The 23,187-nt window shown below is 47.6% G+C and overlaps 1 protein-coding gene across 2 annotated transcripts in view; it reads left to right on the forward strand.

The window, feature by feature from the left end:
- The window catches only part of SCN4A (sodium voltage-gated channel alpha subunit 4), a 171,853-nt gene that overhangs the window by 38,647 nt on the left and 110,019 nt on the right, over positions 1–23,187 (forward strand). For both annotated transcript variants that reach the window (XM_050935059.1, XM_050935058.1), the window contains exon 2: positions 12,752–13,069. In XM_050935059.1, coding sequence (XP_050791016.1) covers positions 12,806–13,069 — 264 coding nt within the window. In that variant the 5' untranslated portion in view covers positions 12,752–12,805. The remainder of the gene's footprint in view (positions 1–12,751; positions 13,070–23,187) is intronic.

Below are 23,187 nucleotides of genomic sequence, written 5' to 3' on the forward strand. Positions count from 1 at the left end.
CTCCTGGGTAAGGGATTGGCTCTGCCCCTTCAGTGAAGATATGAGAGAGCTCCCAATCCACACCTCTGAGCCATCCCAAAAGTTCTCCAGCAAAGAAAAGGGACAACAACGCTTGACATTCCTGCTCTCCGTAAGGAAGCCATGGGTATAAAGAACCCTCTCTTTAGCCTTTTACAGAACTATAAAGGCTTGAAAGGGAACAGCCCCAGTTTTGTCCTTTGCAGGCCACCTTCAAGAGCCATCCACCACTCTTCCCAGCAGGGGTAGTGCCACAGGGGAGGAAGGATGGGAACTTGTGCTGCTTCCAGGGATATTTCCATGGCCCAGAGTCACCTAAGCATGTGCATAATTCTTAGTGCAGTCATACGCATGCTTAAGCCCTTTGCTGAATTGGGGTCTATGAACTTCCCCATTTGAGGCTAGTTCATGGGACTGGAAAAGCCCCAGAGAGGGAGGGAAGATGGACCCAGGGCATCACAGAGCATCAGCTGGGAGGAGAGTATCAAACTCTTTTCAGGGTGCCAGAGAGACCCAACCAACCAGCTGCCAGAAGGCAAGGTCCTCAAGTCATGACATGCTCTCTTCCTACAAAGAGCCAGACTGGACACAGGACTCAGTGACCACCAGATATTGCCCCCTTCTGCCAGTGGGCCTCTGTGTGTCCCCTACCTTCTCAGGCACATGTGTTTTCTGGGAGAAGACCACTTGCTATCGAAGCAGATAGCTCCCAAGTCAATAGCTCAACCAGACCACGCCCTGGTATTGTATCTGGTTTGGTGAATACAGAGCCAGCTTCAGAAAAGCTGTGTGAGGGTTCACAAGAGGGTTTTTGGGTGCTCACTCCATGGCACTTCTAAGGGGCTTGATTTTCAGAGGGTAGGTACTTGGCACCTTCTGAAGATCAGTTGGACACTAGCATGCAAGACTCACCACCACGGCACATCCCACTGGTCATGCTGGGAATTAGCCCTCTTGGACCACCAGGGTGCCTTTTACTACCACGTCTCACTCGCCGTTACTTCCACTTCCTCCACCATCTGGACCCACGTCGTTCCCAGACCGCGGTGTCCTCTTTGCCCTAGCCTGCTGTCTCCGTCCTTTCTGGGGACAGGCTGTCCTCATCTTCTTCCACTTGCCTCAGCAGCCAACTGCAGTCTCCAGTCTAGCCCCTGGCTTCAGGGGCAAACTGCAGTGTGGATTTAGGCCACCTTCCTCATTAGCGAGTAGCTGTAGGGTGTGGCGAGAAATCCAGGCCCACTCGCTACTCTACGTCCCGGCCCAGAGACCTTATAGCTGGCAGCCACTTACTGCCCTGCCTCCTATTCCCACTGCCTACTTCCCCCATAGTCCTAGCACCTTCCCTGCCCTTGCTTCAGGGCCTCAGTCTGGCCATGGTCAGCCAAGAGCTCCCCTATTGCTCCACTATCGTGCCCAGCACTGCAGGATCTCCAGTGCTCCTCAGCAGACCGTCCTTCCCCCTTTGCCCTCCAGGAAGAGACTCCCTTTGCTCTGCTTGCAGCCCTTTATATATGGGCTGCTCCAGCAAGCCTTCTTTTGATTGGCTCTCCCAATAAGCCCTTTCCTGATTGGTGGGGTTCTGCTCATCCTCTCTAAGGCTGCTATAGCTCTGCTCCCCAGTGTGGGGCAGCTGCCCCACCCCACACCCTCCCCCTTAAGACCACACACTGGGGGAGGGGAGGAGTTATATCTTCCCAGTTTCTCCCTCAGCTGGGCCCTCAGGACATCCCTTTCCTGCTGCAGGCTCTCCAGCATGAGGAGCAACTGGTCTCCCTCCTCAGGGTTTGGGTACCCATCATAGTCTGCTTGGCTCCCACGTGGGGTCCCTTTTCCATTTGGGTCCCCTTCATAGCTCGTCTCGCTCTCATATGGGTTCCCCTCTTGATCTGGGGCCCCTCTGCCCCAGACACTCCCTTTGCTAAGGCCTCAGTCTTCACTGCCCCCTCTTTCTGAGCAGTCTCTGACTGACTCCAACTATCTGGCTTCCCTCTCCATCTCTGGGGGCAATGCCACATTATATAGCCCTCTTTGTGGCACCAGAAGCGCCTCCTGCGGCTTCCCTTGGCCACAGCCCTCCCGCAGTCTATTTCTGGCTTAGTCCTTCCCTCCGAGCTAGCCTGGGCCTTGCAAGTCCCGTTTGGGCACTCCTTCTTCTCGTGCCCCAGTTCCCCACAGGCCCAAAAAGTCTGCCACTTCCCTGCTCTCTTCACCGGGGTGGGTTCTTAGGTTCTTTTTGTCCATTCTCTGGGTGGGATCTCCATTCCCCATCCCAGTAGGGGCACTCCCTCCTGAAGTGTCCCTGTCACCCACAGGCAAAACATTGTCCAAGTCATGACACTGGCCTCTCGCCCCTGGTGCCTGGCTCGTATTGTCTATGGGCCCTCACTCGCAGCAGCTTAACCAAGGCCCATTGTGGCTTGGCTAGCCAGACCACACAGGCTCTCCAGTAGCAGTCCACCATTTTCTCCACCTTCCAGTTCTCAAGTCTCAGATCTGGGCAATAGTCCCACAGTCCTTGCCTTGCCCCTTGTATGAGGGGCAACCACGTGACTGCATTCTCTACCACAATGTAGTGGTGCAGACCCACCACTGCAGCACCTCCTGCTGGTTGTGCTGGGAATTAGTTCTCTTGGACCACCAGAGCACCTTTTACTAGCAGCATCTCATTCACCGTTACTTCCACTTCCTCCACTGTCTCAACCCATGTTGCTCCCAGACCTTGGCGTCCTCTTTGGGACACAGCTTTTCAGCCGTGCCCCAGCCTGCTGTCTCCCTCCTATCTGTCCTCAGCTTCTTCTGCTTGCCTCAGCAGCCAATCACAGTCTCTAGTCTAGCCCCTGGCTTAAGGGCCAAACTGCTATCTGGATTTAGGCCACTTTCCTCATTGGCAAGTAGGATTAAAGGGGGCAGGGGACCCAGGCCTGCCCACTAATCTAGGTCCCAGTCCAGGGACTCTATAGCTGGCACCCACTTACTTCTATTCCCACTGCCCCTTCGACCTATTCCCACTGCCTACTTTCCCTGGGCCACTTCCCCCATAGTCCTAGCACCTTCCCTGCCCTTGCTTCAGGGCCTCAGTCTGGCCATGGTCAGCCAAGAGCTCCCCTATTGCTCCACTATCATGCCCAGCACTGCAGGATCTCTAGTGCTCCTCAGCAGACCGTCCTTCCCTCTTTGCCCTCCAGGAAGAGACTCCCTTTGCTCTGCTTGCAGCCCTTTATATGTGGGCTGCTCCAGCAAGCCTTCTCTTGACTGGCTCTCCCAATGAGCCTTTTTCTGATTGGCAGGGTTCTGCACAGCCTCTCTAAGGCTGTCTTAACCCTTCTGCCCTGTGTGGGGGCAGCCACCCCACCACAGACACCCAGAAAAGGAAGCCCCTAGAATCACCTGTCACTGCAGAAAATTTTGCTCAAAATGAATTTAAACTTCTGTTTTCCAGTCCTTGTCAAGCATAGCTGGAACGCAGGCTGTATAGGCTTGGTTCTGGGCCTACTTATATTGATGTGAATCAGGAGTACAATTATGAAGTGAATCACACCCCAAATGTCTAATGATCCTGTTCATCTTTCAGATTTCCTAAGCAAGGGCAAGATTGAGAGGGAGGGGGGAACCTAGTATTGGTTCTCTCCCAAGCTCCACCCACTTGTGTAGCAATTCATACAATCATCATCCCTATTTTGAGCAACTGGATTATAAATGATTGCCATTAGGGTTCAAAGTCAACAGCCTCATTGAGATGAATGGGGCAGTTCACACCTCTCAAAGATATTGACTCAGGCAGACATCACTGAATCACATGGTTTAGATTTTGAAGGTTTTCTTTGCAACTGTTAAGGACAAGAGACTTAGTTGGATCACAATGACCAAGAAAAAACACCAGTCATATTGAACTCGTCCAATGTAACCTACAAGGTAAAGCTGTTAAGTGAGGGCAAAATTCTCCCTCCTCAGAAACATCTTCTCATTTGTGTGATGAACTCTGCAATCTCTCAGCTTGATTTTTATGTACCGGTGGATTAAATTTGCCCCTGTGCAGAAGGCCAGCATATGACTGTTATTATTCATTATTTGTATTGTGGTGGCACCTAAGAGCTCCACTCATGGTCCAGGATCTCATTGCACTAGGCACTGTACAAACACAGAACAAAACGACAGTCCCTGCCCCATAGATCTTACAATCTAAGCACACTGCTTAGGCACCATTTATATCTTCACAATAGGGTTTAAGTGGGTATAATCCTTGTGCTACAATTTGCACAGGGGAGAACATTGCCTCGTAGCTTGATTATAGAGATTAAGGAAAATACATCTTGCTTGTTATGAGTCAGTTTTATGGTGTTATTGAAGGATTCTGGTTTCTTTCAGTGGAATTCTCTGGTGATGTTTGAAATCAATACCTCTCATTGTTTTTAATCACCAGGTTTTTATAATAAGGTCAGGAATGTAGGGTGGATCTGAATTATACATCCAAATGGTGATTTTCAATCCACCTAGGGACTCTGAATGCCCAGACCTAATTAACTGTAAAGGGCAGTAGGTATCCACATCTCAGCTGAAAAGCCCTGGCTGGGATGATTTAGTTGGTGCTGGTCCTGCTTTGAGCAGGGGTTGGACTAGATACCTCCTGAGGTCCCTTCCAACCCTGATAGTCTATTAGCATGAGCTTTCATGGGTGAATACCCACTTCATCAGATGCATGCAGTGGAAGTTTCCAGAGGCAGCTATAAATATGCAGGCAAGAATCAGTCTAGAGATAAAAAGGTTAGATCAATCAGGGAGGATGAGGCCCTCTTCTGTCAGTTGAGGTGTGAACACCAAGGGAGGAGAAACTGCTTTTCTATTGGTCATACTGGGACAGATCCCCAGGCTGGTGTAAATTGTTGTAGTCCAGTGGATCTACCCTACTGTATTTATTTTTTAGGTTTGAAGCTGGCAGAGGTGGTGAGCACTTTGGAGACAGGATTAGAATTCAAAATGACCTTGCCAAACTGGAGAACTGGTCTGAAGTCAATAAAGACAAGTGCAAAGTACTACACTTAGGATGGAAAAATCAAATGCTCAACTACAACTGGCTCCATGGCTGTAGTGCTGGAAAGGATCTGGGGGTTACAGTGGATTACAAATTGAATACAAGTCAACAGTGTGATGCACTTGCAAAAAAGGCTAATATCATTCTGTGGTGTCTTAACAGAAGTGTTATACGTAAGACCCGGGAGATAATTTTCCTGCTCTGCTCAGCACTGGTGTTGCTTCAGCTGGAGTATTGTGTCCAGTTCTGGCGCCACACTTACCAAAAAATGTGGATAAACTGGAGAGAGTCCAGAGAGCAATAAAAATGATCAAAGTTTTAGATCTGACCTAGTCTGACCTAGGAGGGAGAAATTTGGCATGTTTGAGAAAGGGACCTGAGAACAGTCTTCAGATGTGTTAAGGGCTGTTATAAAGAGGAGGGTGATTGATTATTCGCCATCTCCACTGAAGGCAGCACAAGCAGCAATTGGTTTAATCTGCAGGAAGGGAGATTCAGGTGAGATATTAGAAACAACTTTGTGACTCTCAGGGTAGTTAAGCTCTGGAACAGGCTCTGGAGGTGGTGGTGTCCCCATCGCTGGTAGTTTTTAAGAACAGGCTGTCAGGGATGGTCTAGGTTTAGTTGGTCCTGCCTCAGCTCAAGGGGCTGGACTAGCTGCCCTCTCAAGGTCCCTTTCAGCCACACATTTCTCTGATTCTATGAAACCAAAGCTAAAATGGGAATGTGGTAGCAATTCATAAGAACATACTGGGTCAGACCAAAGGTCCATCTAGCCCAGTATCTTGTCTTCCAACAGTGGCCAGTGCCAGGTGCCCCAGAGGGAATGAACAGCAGGGAATCATCAAATGATCCATCTCCTGTCGCTTTTTCCCAGTTTCTGACAAACAGAGGCTAGGGACACCATTCCTACCCGTCTTGGCTAATAGCCATTGATGGACCTATCCTCCATGAATTTATCTAGTTCTTTTTTTAACCCAGTTATGGTCTTGGCCTTCACAACATCCTCTGGCAAGGAGTTCCACAGGTTGACTGTGTGTTGCATCAAGAAATAGTTCCTTTTATTTGTTTTAAACCTGCTGCCTATTAATTTCATTTGGTGACCCCTAGTTCTTGTGTTATGAGAAGTAGTAAACAACACTTCCTTAACTACTTTCTCTACACCAGTCATGATTTTATAGCCCTCAATCATATCTCTCCTTAGCTGTCTCTTTACCAAGCTGAAAGTTTTCTTAATCTCTCCTCATACAGAAGCCATTCCATACCCCTAATCATTTTTGTTGCCCTTTTCTGAACCTTTTCCAATTCCAATATATATTTTTTGAGATGGGGTGACCACATTTGTGCACAGTATTCAAGACGTGGGCATATCATGGATTTATATAGAGGCAACATGATATTTTCTGTCCTATTTTCTATTCCCTTCTCAATTATTCCCAGCATTCTGTTCGCTTTTTTGACTACCACTGCTCATTGAGTGGATGTTTTCAGAGAACTATCCACAATGACTCCAAGATCTCTTTCTTGAGTGTTAACAGCTAATTTAGACCCCACAATTCATAGCCATTGGACAATCACTGGAGCCAGGTGGGGGGGGTGACTTTTAGCCTGGTGGGTCACACACTGACCTAGCAGGGGGCAGATCCAAGTTCAAGCCCCTGCACCAGGGACTAATTATTTATAAAAACGTGAAACAGCTTCACAAGAGGAGATTGAGATAAACCCAGTGCAGTCTCTACCATGCCCAGGACACCCACCAGCAATGGGGGAGAGTTGTGTTCAAACCCCTTCCCCTTATCATGCCAATGAGAGAACTGAGGTCCCTCACTCAAAGCCAGATTAACACCAACACAAACATGGCACGTGTCCTGGTTTGGCTTTTCTAACTCATGCAGGTCTGCATGCAGAATGAAAGACCATCACTCACTGACATTCCAACAATTTCAGTCACAGGCCGAGGGGCACCCAAGCCATGCTCCAGCCCCTTTTAAGCACCAGGTCACAGCACTGCTCAGGTTTGGCCCAGTTGCCCTGCCATCATGATGGGGTAGCAACTGGGCCAAACGTGAGTGAATGGCATGGTGACCTGGTGTGCGGGGTGGCAGCACTGCTCAGGTTTGTTCATAGAATCATAGAATATCAGGGTTGGAAGGAACCTCAGGAGGTCATCTAGTCCAACCCCCTGCTCAGAGCAGGACCAATCCCCAACTAAATCATCCCAGACAGGGCTTTGTCAAGTCTAACCTTAAAAATCTCTAAGGAAGGAGATTCCACCACCTCTCTAGGTAACCCATTCCAGTGCTTCACCACCCTCCTAGTGAAAAAGATTTTCCTAATGTAACCCTTTTGCCCCTCTGAGTTGGCAGCAACAAGGGCCGGGTTCAGTATCCAGGGGTTCCATTTTAATAACACAATGCATAAGCAGCTCGAGCCCCCACCCAGTGACCTGGGACACTTACATACCACATCCCCCTGGGCGCCTCTAGGAGGCAATACTTCCCCTCTCGCAAGCACGGAGTCTGAGTGTAGCAAAATCCTTATAATAAAGGAAGGAAACAATGCAGCATCCCATTGGAGAAACACCACAAACAGGATTATAACACAAACCATAAACAAAACCCACCTCCAAGTATGTTTGGCAATGTCCTTTCCCCCTTGGGGTCTTAAGCCCAATCACCCCAAAGTCCAACAACCCGAAAGTCTCTGGTCAGTGCCACCCCAGAATTCAAGAGTTTATCTGCAGAGTTTTACCCCCCCCAGCCTGGGTGGAAATGGGAAGCAAGTCCACACAAGGTGTTAAGGGGCACCTTACATGGGCCAGGGCCAACTGCTCCACCTCTCCGTGGAGTTCTGCTGCAGCCTTCACCATGATCAGCTCCACTACACCAGCTGTGCCGCTCCTCCAGCCATTCCTGCAAACCACTTCACTCTGCTCACTGCTCCATGGGCTGCTCCAACATGCTGCAAACTGCTCCACTCTGCCAGCCGCTTAACGATAGGTCTTCAGGCTCCCCCACGAGTTAACACAGCACTCAGTGATTTCAGCTTTTAGTAGCAGAGCCCTCATGCTGGTGCACCATTGGCCCAACATGAATTCAGCTCAGCAATTTCTAGATGGACTCCTAATGGAATCAAAATTAGCTCTATTATTTTACAGTGGAGAGAGGAGGATGTGCAATTGGTGTTCCAGACCCACCCCCATCAGGTACACATACCAGTCCCCAACCTCTCTCAATTCACTGGGTTTTGGAACCCATGTCCCTTGTCTAGCAAGTGTCACTTAATTTATATTGAGACATCTCTGTCATAAAGCAGTCTCATAGTTCCTCATTCACATAATCAGGTGGCAACACTTTATTTATTCTGCCCCAATAACAAAGAAATTGGGGATCCCAGAGCTGCCAAAATAACCATCCCAGGCTGCCTTGGGCTATGCTGGGCGTGCCCATGCAAATACCTGAGATTTCACACTTCCTGAAAGTCTTTCCACACTTCCCATAATTCACCGCCAGATGTCAGAGTAGAGCTGATCCTGACTTTGCTTACACTAATATCCAACCTAAGCCTCCCCCACTGCAATTTGAGACCATTACTCCTTGTTCTGTCATCTGGTACCACTGAGAACAGTCTAGATCCATCCTCCTTGGAACCCCCTTTCAGGTTGTTGAAAGCAGCTATCAAATCCCTCCTCATTCTTCTCTTCTGCAGACTAAACAATCCCAGTTCCCTCAGCCTCTCCTCATAAATTGTGTTCCACCCCCATAATCATTTTTATTGCCCTCCACTGGACTCTTTCCAATTTTTCCACATCCTTCTTGTAGTGTGGGGCCCAAAACTGGACACAGTACTCCAGATGAGGCCTCACCAATGTCGAATAGAGGGGAATGATCATGTCCCTTGATCTGCTGGCAATGCCCCTACTTATACAGCCCAAAATGCTGTTAGCCTTCTTGGCAATAAGGGCATGCTATTGACTCATACCCAGCTTCTCGTCCACTGTAACCCCTAGGTCCTTTTCTGCAGAGCTGTTGCCTAGCCATTCGGTCCCTGGTCTTTAGCAGTGCATGGGATTTTGTTTGTTGTTATACATAGGGGAAGGTAGGGGCCCAGCAGTGAATGCTTGTCTGGAGTCCCAAGATGAGGTAATTCAGCTCTGCCCTAACCACCGGGCTAATGGTTATAAGGGAGGCTGCCACTTCCAGCTCGAGACTTTAGACTGCCATTGCTTTTGTCAAAATATCCGAAATCTAAATGAACTATTTCGAGTTGGGTCAAACCAAAATGTTTCATTTTGACCCATCGTGATATTTTTTCAACGTCTTGATTTACTGAAAATTAAAAAAAAAAAAATTCAGTTCAACCTGGCACCAGAGTTAATTTCTTCGATTTTGGAGTTGCTAGTGAGCTGAAAATTCCATTATTTGTCTGGTTCTAGTGTACAGGGGCTACAGGATTTATACAAGCTTGATCCATGGATGCTTTACTGCAAAACTACATCTTATGTCCTCCAGTGTCCTCCAGTTATCCTGGTGCATCCGTATGTGGCTTGGGACAAAATTTTCAAAGCCACCTCCATGATTTAGAAGCCTGTGTTCCATTGACTTTCAATAGCACTTAGATGCCTAAGTCACTCATCTAATTTACTCATCATCATCTAAACAACCACAGTAGAACGGAATTAGATGTGAGATGTGCCAAGTTGTACCAGCTGAGGGCCTGGCCCATAAAGAACAGAACAGTGGATCCAGGCAGTGCCAGAGTGAAGGGTCTGCAGATCCTTTACTTTGAATTTGTCAAGAACCAATTCAATAAACCTTATCAAGAGTGCAGTCTTTGAAACAAAGTGCTGAGAACTGTGCCAAAAATATCAGTAGCTTAACGCTCTCCTACTCCGAAGCCTAGGTGGCAGTTTAAGAGTTAGTACTTCTGGTCTTGCATCATCACATCAGGCTCGGTACAAGTGATGGAGGAGCCACAACATCTCTAGATGAGTTGTTCCAATGGTCAGTTACCCTCCTTGTTAAAACTCCCCTCCTGTATGGTACTTCGTTGTTTCTATGCACAATTTGCAGAGCACAAAATGGAAGCAATTCAGCTGAAATGGGCAGACCACAGCACTCCCATCCCAGGGCAGAATTCAGGGACCTGATTTAACATATCAGAGGCAGCACTGGGGAAGAAGTAAACAGCTCTGTTCCCCTTTCAGAATATGCCTTGAAACCTGGCCTCTCTCTGCTTCACCAGACAAGAGGGCTGTAGGCGGGTGAAGTGGTCTCAGATTGCCTTCTCCCTCCAGGGGAAGCTACAGGGTGGTAAACACCCTCTTGCTAAGCAGAAGGTCATTTTACAGTTGCCTGCTGAGGTCAAAGCAGAGCAGTGGGTGTTTCCTAGTTCCCAGTTTGCACTTGTGCTTTAGTCTTCAAGACATGAATCCATAAGGCCACCTTTGAAATTCTCTGGCTTTTGCAGGATCCCTGGGATCTGGTCTCCTAGCCCCCAGAGCAGGTGGCTGCATATCCTGCTGTCCTTGGAGCAGAGCACTCCGAAGCGGCATATGGGCTGTGTCATCTAAAATCACTAATAAAATAATGGAGCAGATGGTGGGGCGGGGGGCTGCAAACACCAAGAGGCTGATGGCTTGTAAAGAAGACACCACGTCAGGAGAACTTGCTCAGCTTTTTTAAGTGAATACTATAGAACAGGTGACTGAAGGGAAGGCGGTCAAAATAAATGATTCGGGATGAAGTTATAGTGGTAGATACGCATGAGGTAATAGTGTGAAGGGGCTGGAAGAAGGATGTATGTGGGCTCCTTGACTGGTCTTTTCTCATTGGTCATCAGAGTCTGAACCCATTGACCTTCGATTCGCGCGTTGCAGATCCCAGCCTCACAGAGGGCGTGGGGAAGTGGCTAGTTGGGTGGGGCTGGACCACACAGCCATGCAGAGATTTGGAAGTGTTTGGTAAAGCAGGATATTGCTGCTAATTGTTGTCTTTATTTCTAATCGCGTGTGCAGAAAGCACAGGACGGGCAGGGTGTCATAAAAGAAACACCATAGATCTTTAGCTTGATGATCTCAAACAAGATCTTTCAGGCCACATTTGTTCATTGACCAGCTGGGACCAGCCTGTTCATTTCATTGTTCATTATCTTGAATATATTGTGAACTCACAATTCAAGAGGGATGTTGATAGATTGGAAGGGGTTCAGAGAAGAGCCATGAGAATGATTGAAGGATTAGAAAACCTGCCTTGTAGTAACAGACTCAAGGGGTACGTCTACACATCGATTAAACACCCTCGGATGGCCTGGGTCAGCTGACTTGGACTCACGGGGATCAGGTTATGGGGCTGTTTAATTGTGATGTAGATGTTTGGGCTTGGACCAGAGCCTGAACTTTGAGACCCCGCAAGGGAGGAGGGGCCCAGTGCCAGGGCTCCAGCCTGAGCCTGCATATCTACACTGCAATGTTTAGCCCCACAGCCCGAGCCAACTGACTCAGGCCAGCCGCAGCCATGCCACAGGTCTTTTACTTACCCAAAGAACTCAATCTATTTAGCTTAACAAAGAGCAGGATACTAGGTGACTTGATTTCAGTTTGTAAATATCTACATGGGGAACAAATATTTAATAAGGGGCTCTTTAATGTAGCAGAGGAAGGTCTAACACAATCCAGTGGGTGGAAGTTGAAGCTAGATGGATTCAGACTGGAAATAAGGTGTAAATGTTTAACAGGGAGGGTAATTAACCATTGGAACAATTTCCCAAGGGTTGTGGTGGATTCACTGTCACTGGCAATTTTAAAGTCAAGACTAGATGTTTTTCTGAAAGATCTGCTCTGGGAATTATTCTCGCAAAGTTCTGAGGCCTGTGTTATACAGGAAGTCAGACAAGATGATCACAGTGCTCCTTTCTGGCCCTGGGATCTATGAATCTGTGTGTCTCCACCTATGTGCCTGCGGGATCCAGCCCGAAGCAGGGTCTGTGTTTGTTATGGGTCTGTGCCGTGCCTGGTATCGTGGGGTGCTGATCCTTGATTGAGGTCTAGTTCCCTAATATATAAACAACAATAACTTGGATCCGAACAGTGCCACAAGGACTGAAAGCTAAGTCCAAGGGTCATGGCAGCTAGCAGTGTATTGAGTGAGTGGAGGGGACGAGGGAGGGACAGATGTTAGGAGTGGTTTATTTAACATATTGAGCTCAGTTTTAAAGATTTATTTATAAATGTCCAAGTTGATTCCAGAGATCATTAGCAGATCAACTCCTAGAGCACCTTGAGGAAATGCATGTGTGATGGTTGCCAGACCAAGGATCGAACTGGGGATCTCTAGAACTAAAGCCTGAGGTGCTACAGGTGGAGCAAAAAAGCCATGCTCACTAAATGGAGTGGTAACAGACTCTTATCCTCTGTGGATTGGGCACAGAGAGGGACACAGAATGTACACTAACCGGTTACGCAGATGTAAAAGTGCATAGTACATCATGTTACTGACCATAGCTCTATGATAGTGCAGAACTAGCAGCTGGATTCTGCTGTCAGTTACACGCTCTGGTAGGATTCGAAATCAGCACTCGGCGGCAGTCACACGCCTCAAGGAGACAAGAACGTCACATTCTGGATCACACCCCAGAAGGAGGAAACTCAGCTGCACGTGAAATTGATGTAGTGTGAAACAGACCTGTTCCTTTCTGTCGTTTCAGGTTTTCCCCTTGCCAAGAGGCCAGGCAGAGGGTTTCTGAGAGCAGAATGAGAAGATGGCAATCCCGCCACATGTACCCGGTCCCGATAATCTGCGCCCATTCACCCGCGAGTCCCTCGCTGCCATAGAGCAGCGGATTGCTGAGGCAGAAGCACTCAAGAGCAAACGGCAGCATGTGGAAGTGACTGAGGAAGAAGAGCTGAAGGCCAGCAGCAATTTGGAAGCTGGGAAACCCCTCCCGCGCATTTACGGGGACCTGCCTCCAGAACTCATCGGGGTGCCCCTGGAAGACCTAGACCCCTTCTACAGTGATAAAAAGGTACGAAAGTAGGAGCCAGACCCTGCTGAGAATGGGCTGTGGGACAGACAGCCACCTTCTCAGAGAGATGGGTCCTACCCAAACTGCTCAGGCCAGGGGCTGCCAAGCCCTGGTAACTGTTTATCTGTAAAAGATGGAACAGCCTGAAATGAAACTTTTTAAAAAATTACTTTTGTGAATTGCCAGCGATCCAAAAAATTCATTATTTGCCCAGCTCTCCCCCAAACCCAGAATGGAGCCAAATCCTGCCAATGGCTCTTTGCTGTGGATTAACCCAAAATCCCAGCTCCCAAACAGGGCCGGCTCTAGGTTTTTTGCCTCCTTAAGCCAAAAATAAAGTCCTCCGGGAGCACAACTGCTGAAGAGAAAAAAAGGCTGCCAGAATGCCACCCCTGAAATTGTGCTGCCCCCCAGCTTTGCCGCTCCAGCCGTGCCATTTTTGTGTTGTTCCCCCTCCCTTTGCCGCTCCAGCCACACTGTGTTCCCCCCTCCCACGCTTTGCTGCTCCGGTGGCCCTGCCCCCTTTTTTTTTTTTTTTTTTTTGCTTGGGGCAGCAAAAAAGCCAGAGCCAGCCCTGGTCCTGCCCCCTGGCCACATTCACTGGCCCTGCTGGGAGGTGACCGTGTCCTGGTGCCTAGAGCCGGCCCTGCTCCCAAAACCACAGAGCTTTGGGACATCCAGAATCCAAACCCGGGTCCAAATCCAAAGTTTGCACCGTGGCCCCATCTCTAAATGGCAGAATCTGATTTGTGCCTTTTCTGCCACATTTCCACCTTCTGGAGCAGGCAAAGTTGATAGGCATTTGCTCTAGGTCACTCCACATAATCTTCAGGGGCTCTCACGGAATCAGTGCCTGGCATTGGAAATCTAGCTGCTGGGAGCTCCCCCACCACATGTTCTGAGCCTGCTGCATGCATCTCACCACTGAGCTACTACAAGTTTGTTTTGAAGCTGCCCATTGGATTGGGGATGCCTCAAAAATGTGAGCGGGGGCACAAGCTGATGCCATGGATGGTGTAAGAGTCTGAGTAATGACAAGGCTTTGGAAAGAGCTGGTCACAAACTAGAATTTCCCGTCTGCAGAAAATCAAGACATTTACCAAAAATGTTGTTCTGGATCAGAACAAAAAGCCAGAACTTGAAAGTTTTCCATGAACCAAAAATTGCAAAAACAATTTGATTCAGGACCACCAAAACATTCCATTTCAATGGTGTTGAAACTTTTCATTTCATTTTGATTTATGTTATATAAACACAATATTAAATATATATAAATATAATATTACAATTATTATTTTACTATTGTATAAATAATCTAAATGAAATAAATAAATAGGACACCTTTGAAACAAAATATTGACTCTTTCACATCAACATTTTTGTTAAAACCAACACATTCCCACAACACATTAGAATTTTGACAAAACTGCATGTTTCAGTGGAAAATTGTTATGTCGACATTTTTTCAACTTGCTCTAGGTTTGGATGAGCCCTTGTATGTCTGGCTGCCTCTCCAAGGCTTCACCAACCATCCATCCATGTAACACCATTAACAGTGATGGGGTCACTGAACGAGCTAATTTAACTATAAATATCCATCTGTGACAGCACATAATACTTTTCATCAGTTCTAGATTATCATATGGCACCTCTAGAATGGAACTTTTGCCCCCACATAACATTTCATCCCACTATGGAGAAGATGCAGGCTGCGTAACTCCTCCATTCTCCAGTATTGCCAGACAAAGACTTTCAAAGATCATGAGTCAGGACCATTCTGCTTTTCCTGCTACCCCTGCTCTGCCCATGCTATCTTGAAAAGAACCACCACTCTCACAGCACTTTCAACTCTTTCCCCATGTCCTTGCACTCACAGAAACATGGCACCCCCCCAGCTGACACAGCCCTGTCAACTGTGCACAATCATGGTGTTTTTCATTATTACACATCTCACACCTCCAATCATTGCCAAGGGAGCAGGTGAGACATTGGACTCCTCTTCTCCCATTTCCGCTGGTTCCAGATCTTTTATGCTGACCTCCGGCTCCTTTCCTTTGCAATGCAAGCATTCTCCAGATTCCCTATTCTCAAAGAGTCTCTGCTCTGCTGTCAGCTTGAACTCTTCGACTACTGCCCCATCTTTGTAATTCTCTTCAACTTTAAACTCAAAAAACATGCCAACTAACTGTTGTCTTGAGTGTATCTCCCACAAAATGGTTCCCACACACTTCACGCCACTGAAACACTGTAGCTAATGCTTCTCTTGACCTTGTCTTGGCCATATCTTAACGTTGTCCTCCTTCCCTTGACTGTGTCTGTTTGTCTTTAGATAGCGAGCTTGGGCAGGGATCTACCTTCTTTTCGGATTAGAAAGCACATTGTGGGCACGACTGGAAATAAATAATGTTATCAATTTTCTCCTTTGTTTGGCTGCAAAGTATTCTGGCATACAAGGCAGAGCTGTGGCTATTTATATCATCAAGACTCTTTTGCAGAACGCTGCAGAATGCAACAAAACCCCCAAACCATTCCCCCGATTCCTTCCCATGTCCCACTCCTGGCATGGGGTGTGTGCTGTGTGACGCACTCCCAATTTTTCTCAGCCATTTTAGCCAGAACATGAGCTAGAGATGTTTTGAGGCTCTAACTTATGCCAAAGTCCAGGCAGGCCCCTAGACAGCCTGAAAATATTTGAAGTCCTAAGTTGCTAGACTTTCAAAAAATGTGATTCAGGACTGAAAAAGTCATGAGATTTAAAAAAAATATAATAAATCTGGGGTCTTTTTCATTGCTGTCTGTTTTTTGAGCATTTTGGGGTGCATTTGTGTCACATTTTCAAGCTTTTCTCTGCAGCCATGAGGGCTAGATTCTCCCATGACTGTCTTCAGGAGCTGAGGCTTGAAGTAAAACATCAAATATTGTGAGAGTCACGATAAAATCATGGTGAATATCATCAGCTTTTCCCCACCTAAAAGAAACTGCCCATTTGTCCATCACTTGCTAAATACTACATCTTGCATAAAGGCCTGTTCCACATGCGATCGAATCCATAGGGCTGGTGTAGTTTCTGAGTTTCTCATAAAGCTGTTGGATAGTTCTGCTGTTTGCTTGTGGCTGTTCTTAGTGACGCTGAGTGAACTGGACTTTCTGGACATGGTCCCTTGCATTCAGAATATTTTCTGAAGAGTCCAAGGAATTTTTAATTAATTCTATAGAGAGGAGAATTCCCTTAGTCTGGCGTGGCTTGGTACGTTCTCTATGTTCTGTGTCACATTCTCCAGCACCCATCACAGCATGTTCTCTGAGCCATCTCTTAAGCCATGGTATCTTGTTTTAGTAAGTCCCCTTAACTGATTTGTGTGGCATATGGTGTGGCTAGTTTCTTTGCATTTCTTGGTTTTATGACCAGAAGGGAAGAAACAGCAGGAGTGAGGCTGATTTGTAATGTGTCTGACCCAGGATAAAATCAAGAAACTCTGGAAAAGTTTATGAGAGACCTCCCGAAATATCCGACTGGATCTCCACAGCAAAGGAATTTAGATCTGCTTTGAAGAAGCAACCACACTTTTAGCCGCATCTCCAAATGGATCCTCTAAACTGTGACAGGAAATAGCAGCTAACAGTGAATGGTGCAATATTTACACCATCTCCTGAATATAAGGCAGAATTGTTCTTATATATAGTTTTTGTCAGCGATTGACTCCCGTCTTGCTGAGTGACTTCAGTGCATCATGGGAGATGAAGTCCGACTAGGAAGCCTGGCTCATAGGGCAGAATTGGGGTATGAAGCACCTGGACTACAACTCCCATGAAGCATTGTGGCGAATTTTGGATGTTAACTTTTCAGTTTCTGTATGCTTGGCTTTTTTAGAAAGAAGTCAAAATTTTCCACTGAAGTGGACACTTGTTATGAAAAAAAAATCATTTTGTTGAAGACCCAATTTTCCATCTAGAAGCAGTTTAGAAGGAAAATGTCTGACCAGCCCTAGTTTTAATTTAGAGCTCTCAGGGTTCTAGGCACTTTACAGATCTATAGTATGTCAGGGCCCTTGTTCCCTGGGAGCTCCCAAGTGTAACAACATCGCACCACACAGACAAAAGATACCGGTGGGAAGACAACTGGGCACAAGGTATTTTTGCCCCTTCCATTTTGTATGATTTTCTCCCAACCCTCTTAATGGTCCACTCAGCCCCTCCATGCTATGACCCTGTCATGCTGTTGGGAGTGGCTGACCTCTGCGAGTGCCAACCTGTCAAGGAGCAGGGCAGACACCCCAAACTGGTTTTATGTTCTATAATTAGATTTCACCAACCCAGTAACAAGTGTGACCTCCTAAAGTACTATTACAGTCTTACCTGTCCCCTTGGGCGATCCAGTCTATCTTGCCACTCAGGCAAGTTGGGCTTAGTGATAGTTGGGTGCTATAAACCAGAGCTCACAAAATACTCAGTCACTTACTCCAGGTCAATTTGTACCTCCCATTTCATACCAAAGACAACACTTGTGGCCAATCCTATCATAAGCTATCTAAGGGCTTACTAACAAAGAAAAGAAATGAGAGTTATTACATGGTTAAAGCAAGCAAACATATGTACACTGATGAGTTACACTCTGTGGTCCCAAAAGGTGACAGAACTGCAAAAGAAACTACACCATCTGCTCAAGAAACTCCCTGAAAAAGCACAAGAACAAATCTGCACAAACACACCCCTAGAACCCCGACCAAGGGTATTCTATCTGTTACCCAAGATCCATAAACCTGGAAATCCTGGATGCCCCATCATCTGAGGCATTGGCACCCTGACAGCAGGATTGTCTGGCTATGTGGACTCTCTCCTCAGGCCCTATGCTACCAGCACTCCTAGCTATCCTCAAGACACCACTGAGTTCCGGAGGAAACTACAATCCTTTGGTGATCTTCCAGAAAATGCCATCCTGGCCACTATGGAGGTAGAAGCCCTCTACACCAACATTCCACACAAAGATGGACTACAAGCCATCAGGAACAGTATCCCCAATAAAGTCACAGCAAACCTGGTGACTGAACTTTGTGACTTTGTCCTCACCCAAAACTATTTCACATTTGGGGACAATGTATACCTTCAAGTCAGCGGCACTGCTATGGGTACCTGCATGGCCCCTCAATATGCCAACAGTTTTATGGCTTACTTAGAACAACGCTTCCTCAGCTCTCGTCCCCTAATGTCCCTACTCTACTTGCACTACATTGATAACATCTTCATCATCTGAACCCATGGAAAAGAAGCCCTTGAGGAATTCCACCATGATTTCAACAATTTCCATCCTATCATCAACCTGAGCCTGGACCAGTCCACACAAGAGATCCACTTCCTGAACACTACAGTGCTAATAAGCAATGGTCACATAAACACCACCCTATACCAGAAACTTACTGACCACTATATTTCCCTACATGCCTCCAGCTTTCATCCAGACCACACCGCATGATCCATTGTCTACAGCCAAGCTCTAAGATACAACTGCATTTGCTCCAACCCCTCAGACAGAGACAAACACCTACAAGATCTCTATCAAGAATTCTTACAACTACATATCCACCTGCTGAAGTGAAGAAACAGATGGACAGAGCCAGAAGAGTACCCAAAAGTCATCTACTACAGGACAGGGCCAACAAAGAAAGCAGGGCTGGCTCCAGGCACCAGCATTCCAAGCTGGTGCTTGGGACGGCAACCTGCAAGGGGTGGCAGTCCCTGTTGTTTTGCCCCCAAGCAGGCGCCGAATTGCTGCTGCAGACAGTGGGGGCAGTCTGTGTGCCCGTAGGGCTGTAGGCACCTTTCCATGGGGGCAGCAATTCGGCAGCAGCTTCTATGTTTAGCTATCCGCAGCGGCTTCAGCTAAACATAGAGGCTGCCGCTGAATTGCCACAGCCGCGGAAACATGCCTGCTGCCCTAAGGGCACACGGACTGCCCCCACCCTCTGTGGCGGCAATTCGGTACGCTGCTTGGGGCGGCAAAAACTGTAGAGTCGGCCCTGAAAGAAAGTAACAGAATGCCACTAGCTGTCACCTTCAGACCCCAACTAAAACTCTGCAGTGCATCATCAGGGATCTACAACCTATCCTGAAGGATGATCCCTCACTCTCACAGATCTTGGGAGACAGGCCAGTCCTCAGTTACAGACAGCCCCACAACCTGAAGCAAATACTCACAACAAAAACACTAACCCAGGAACCTATCCTTGCAACAAAACCCATTGTCAACTCTGTCCACATATCTATTCAGGGGACACCATCATAGAACCTAACCACATCAGCCACACTATCAGAGGCTCGTTCACCTTCACATCTACCAATGTGATATATGCCATCATGCCATCTTTATGCAAAAGAATAAATGGACACAAATCAGACATCAAGAATTATAACATTCAAAAGCCAGTTGGAGAACACTTCAGTCTCCCTGGTCACTCGATTACAGAACTCAAAGTCACAATACTCCAACAAAAAAACTTCAAAAACAGACTCCAGCAAGAAACTGCAGAACTGGAATTAATTTGCACCATTAAATTAGGCTTGAATAAAGACTGGGAGTAGATGAGTCATTACACAAAGTAAAACCTATTTCTCCATGTTAATTTTTCCACTTACTGTTACTCACACCTTCTTGTCAACTGTTGGAAATGGGCCATCCTAATCAACACTACAAAAGTTTTTTTTTCTCCTACTGATAATAGCCCACCTTAACTGATCACTCTCATTATAGTTAGTATGGCAACACACATTTTTTATGTCCTCTGTGTATATATATATATCTCTTCCTACTGTATTTTCCACTGCATGCATCTGATGAAGTGAGTTTTAGCCCATGAAAGTTTATGCGCAAATCAGGGCCACCAAGAGGATTCAGGGGGCCTGGGGCAGGGCTGGGTCTTCAGCAGCAGTTCAGAGGTGGGTCCCTCTTGGAGGGAAGGACCCGCTGACGAATGAAGCAGCTGCAGTAGAGCAGCCTAAATGTTGCCGATAGTGGCTTTTTTTCCTCATTTTCTTCCTTCTTTTTTTCCCGCCGCTTGTGGTGCTTGTACTCACCGGGCAGCGCTCTGAGACTTCGGCAGCACTTCAGCGGCTGGTCCTTCACTCGCTCTGAGTCTTTGGCTGCACTGAAGGCCCCTCCGCCGAAGACCCGGAGTGAGTGAAGGGCCTGCTGCTGAAGTGCCGCCGAAAACCCGGAGTGGCTCGCGGGGCCCGGGGCCTGGGGCAAATTGCCCCACTTGCCCCCCACCTCTGGGCGGCCCTGGCTCAAATAAATTTGTTAGTCTCTAAGGTGCCACAAGTGCTGCTCGTTCTTTTTGTGGATACAGACTAACATGGCTGCTACTCTGAAACCTGTCAGCAGCGAATGTCTTTTAGGGCTAACCCAGATTGACCCTGGGGATCTCTGCTTCTGGTTTGTAGCTCCAGCCCTGTGATACTCAAGGAGCAAAAGAAATGATAAACTTTCTTGGTCAGCTATTTTTATTTCTCTTCTTTCAAAATTCAAGCTGATGGGATGAGCCCTTTTTTACATAGCCTCTTCCAGGATGTAAGGGGGCAATTAACAAAGTCTTTGTATTGTGATGTCCCATAATGGCCCATTTAGTTTTGATCAGCCTTCTTGATGAGGAGGAGATGATCTCTCATCGCTGAGTTCACAGTTTCAGAGCAAACATTCTTTACAGTGGCAAAGCAAAATGTTAAATATTACTGCATAGCATGTGCAGGGCCAGCTCTAGATTTTTTGCCACCCCAAGCAAAAAAAAAAATCACCTCCAGGAGTGCAACTCCCTTGGTTTGCTGGTGCCTAGAGCCATCCCTGAGCATGTGGTAAAGAAATTGCGAGACTAATGCATGCATCAGCTTACTAGCATTTCAGAAAGTCTAAACACTAAACACGTGGTTATAAATCCAGCAATACCCATCTCAACCACACAAAGGGCTAGTCTACACGGCAATGTTAACGTGGGTTTTGCAGTTGCGGCAGAGCTCTCCCAGCACTCTGAAAGAACCACCTCCATTGGGGTGTAGCTACCAGCACTGGTGCACTGTTTACACTGGCACTTTCCAGCGCTAAAACTTGCTGTGCTCAGGGTGTGTTTTTTCACAGCCCTGAGCGAGAAAGTTGCAGTGCTGGAAAGTGCCAGTGTAGACAAGCCCTAACACACAGGGGAAACAGACTGGTTTCCACCAATGAATTTGTCAGTGCTCAGCTGAGGCCTAAAGCTTTGGCAAGAGCTGGTGCCTGGCCTGCCAGCATCACAGGCCCTCCTGTCCAGTGGTGGATTATCCAATGGGTCCACGGGATCCGTGCCCAGGGGCCCCGAAAAATGGGCAACCCAGCAGAAATATGCCATGGGATGGCAGAAGCCCAGAGCCCTCGCAAAAGCCATGGGGTGGGAAGGGGAAGCCCCAGCACCCGGACCCCAGCTGCAGCCCCGGGACAGGAGGAGCTCTCACTCCCTGCTGTAGCCTTGGAGCCCTGGTGGGGGGACAGATCTTCTTCAGTCTCAGGACCCGCAGTGCAGGGGGGCAGAAAGGAGTGAATGGGGGGTGGGGCTGCGAGGGGGGCAGAATGAGGAGGGACTATGGGCAAAACGGGGCTGGGGCCACAAGGGAAGGGGGTAGAGTGGGGACAGGGCTGTGGGAGAAGGGGCAGAATGGGATGGGGCCATGGATGGAACAGGGCCAGGCCCCAGGGGAAGGGACAGAAAGGAGTGGGGCTGTGGGCAGGGCCACCAGTAAAGGGGAGGAACGGGGGTGGGGCCGCAGGCAGAAGGAGTGGGGCAGGGCAAAGGTTTCAGCACCGGGGCCCGCCCACTTGCTCTGGCACAGGGCCCCAGGAGACCTTAATCCACCTCTGCTCCTAACGCCCAGCAGGATCCTAATGGCTCTCCCAGTAACCAGCTCCTGCCCTTCACCTCCACACAATGTTCTGCTCCACCAAAAATTAACAGTGAAGATCTGAGACCTGGAGCAGGCTTCTGAGGCTATGACTTTACCCCTTATTCTGCTGCTGCCACTCCAGATTCTACCACTGCTGGTGTCATCTTCCATAAACTTCCCTATTTACATGCCAGACTTCCATGAATAGCTCAGACAGAATTTAAGGGCTTGCTGAAGAAATTACTGGGCGAGGTTCTCTGGCCTGTGTCCAGCAGGAGGTCAGACTAGAGGGTCATAATGATCCCGTCTGGCCTTAAAATCTATGACTAGTTTTTTCTGATATTTGACCAGCTCTGTGAATGATTTTCATGGGTTCTCCTTGCCTGGCACACACTGAGTAGCCTCCAGCACAGTAAGGTGCTGCCCACCTGTATCTGGGTTGTAGAAAAACTGACATGCTATTATATTGTCCTTCATGGGAAATAGATGGCCGGGAGGCTAACAAGGTGCACAGATGTCACTGACAGTGGAATTTGATGCACACATTCTTTATTACTGGAGGTGAAGAGCAAGACGGAAGGAACCCCAGAGACCACTCAAGACAATCTGCCACCCTAGGCAAAACTTCAGTGTGCCACCCCCCTCTTTGTAGGCACTGGTGTCAGGGGGCACCAAGGGCCACTGCCCCCCACCCACTTTTGAGAACCTGAAGAAGGTGGGAGGGGAGGACACAGGTGCTGCCCTTGGCCCCTCAACCTTCCCTGCTGCCATTATAGAGGAGCATCTGGGCCAAATTTGAGAGAGTGTTGTGGCCAGGAGCACACTGCCCGAACGCTGCTCAAAAAATCACTTCTTCCAAAAATCTGCCACCCTGGGTAACTGCTTAGTTTGCCTAAAGCTAGAGTGGGCCTTGAAGAACCCAGCTTGACTCTCAGATCCCAGGTTGAGTTTGCAAGGCCAGCAGCTAGAAAAAACAACAACTTTTAATATGTAAACAGCTCATTTGAACTGGCATCATTGAGACATAATAAATGTGGAAACTTCCTCAATATTTTTTATATAAAGACATTTTTCACAGTAGAAGTAGTTTGACATTTGAACTACTCAATACCAGCTAAATTATGCTAATATAGCCCTGCTTAAGCAACAGGCATTACCATTGATTCTCATTAGCACGAGCCAATATTCTTGTTTGAAAAGAGACCAAGTATGAAAAATTT

The sequence above is a fragment of the Gopherus flavomarginatus genome, chromosome 25, assembly GCF_025201925.1.
Source record: "Gopherus flavomarginatus isolate rGopFla2 chromosome 25, rGopFla2.mat.asm, whole genome shotgun sequence".
NCBI classification, from domain to species: Eukaryota; Metazoa; Chordata; order Testudines; family Testudinidae; genus Gopherus; species Gopherus flavomarginatus.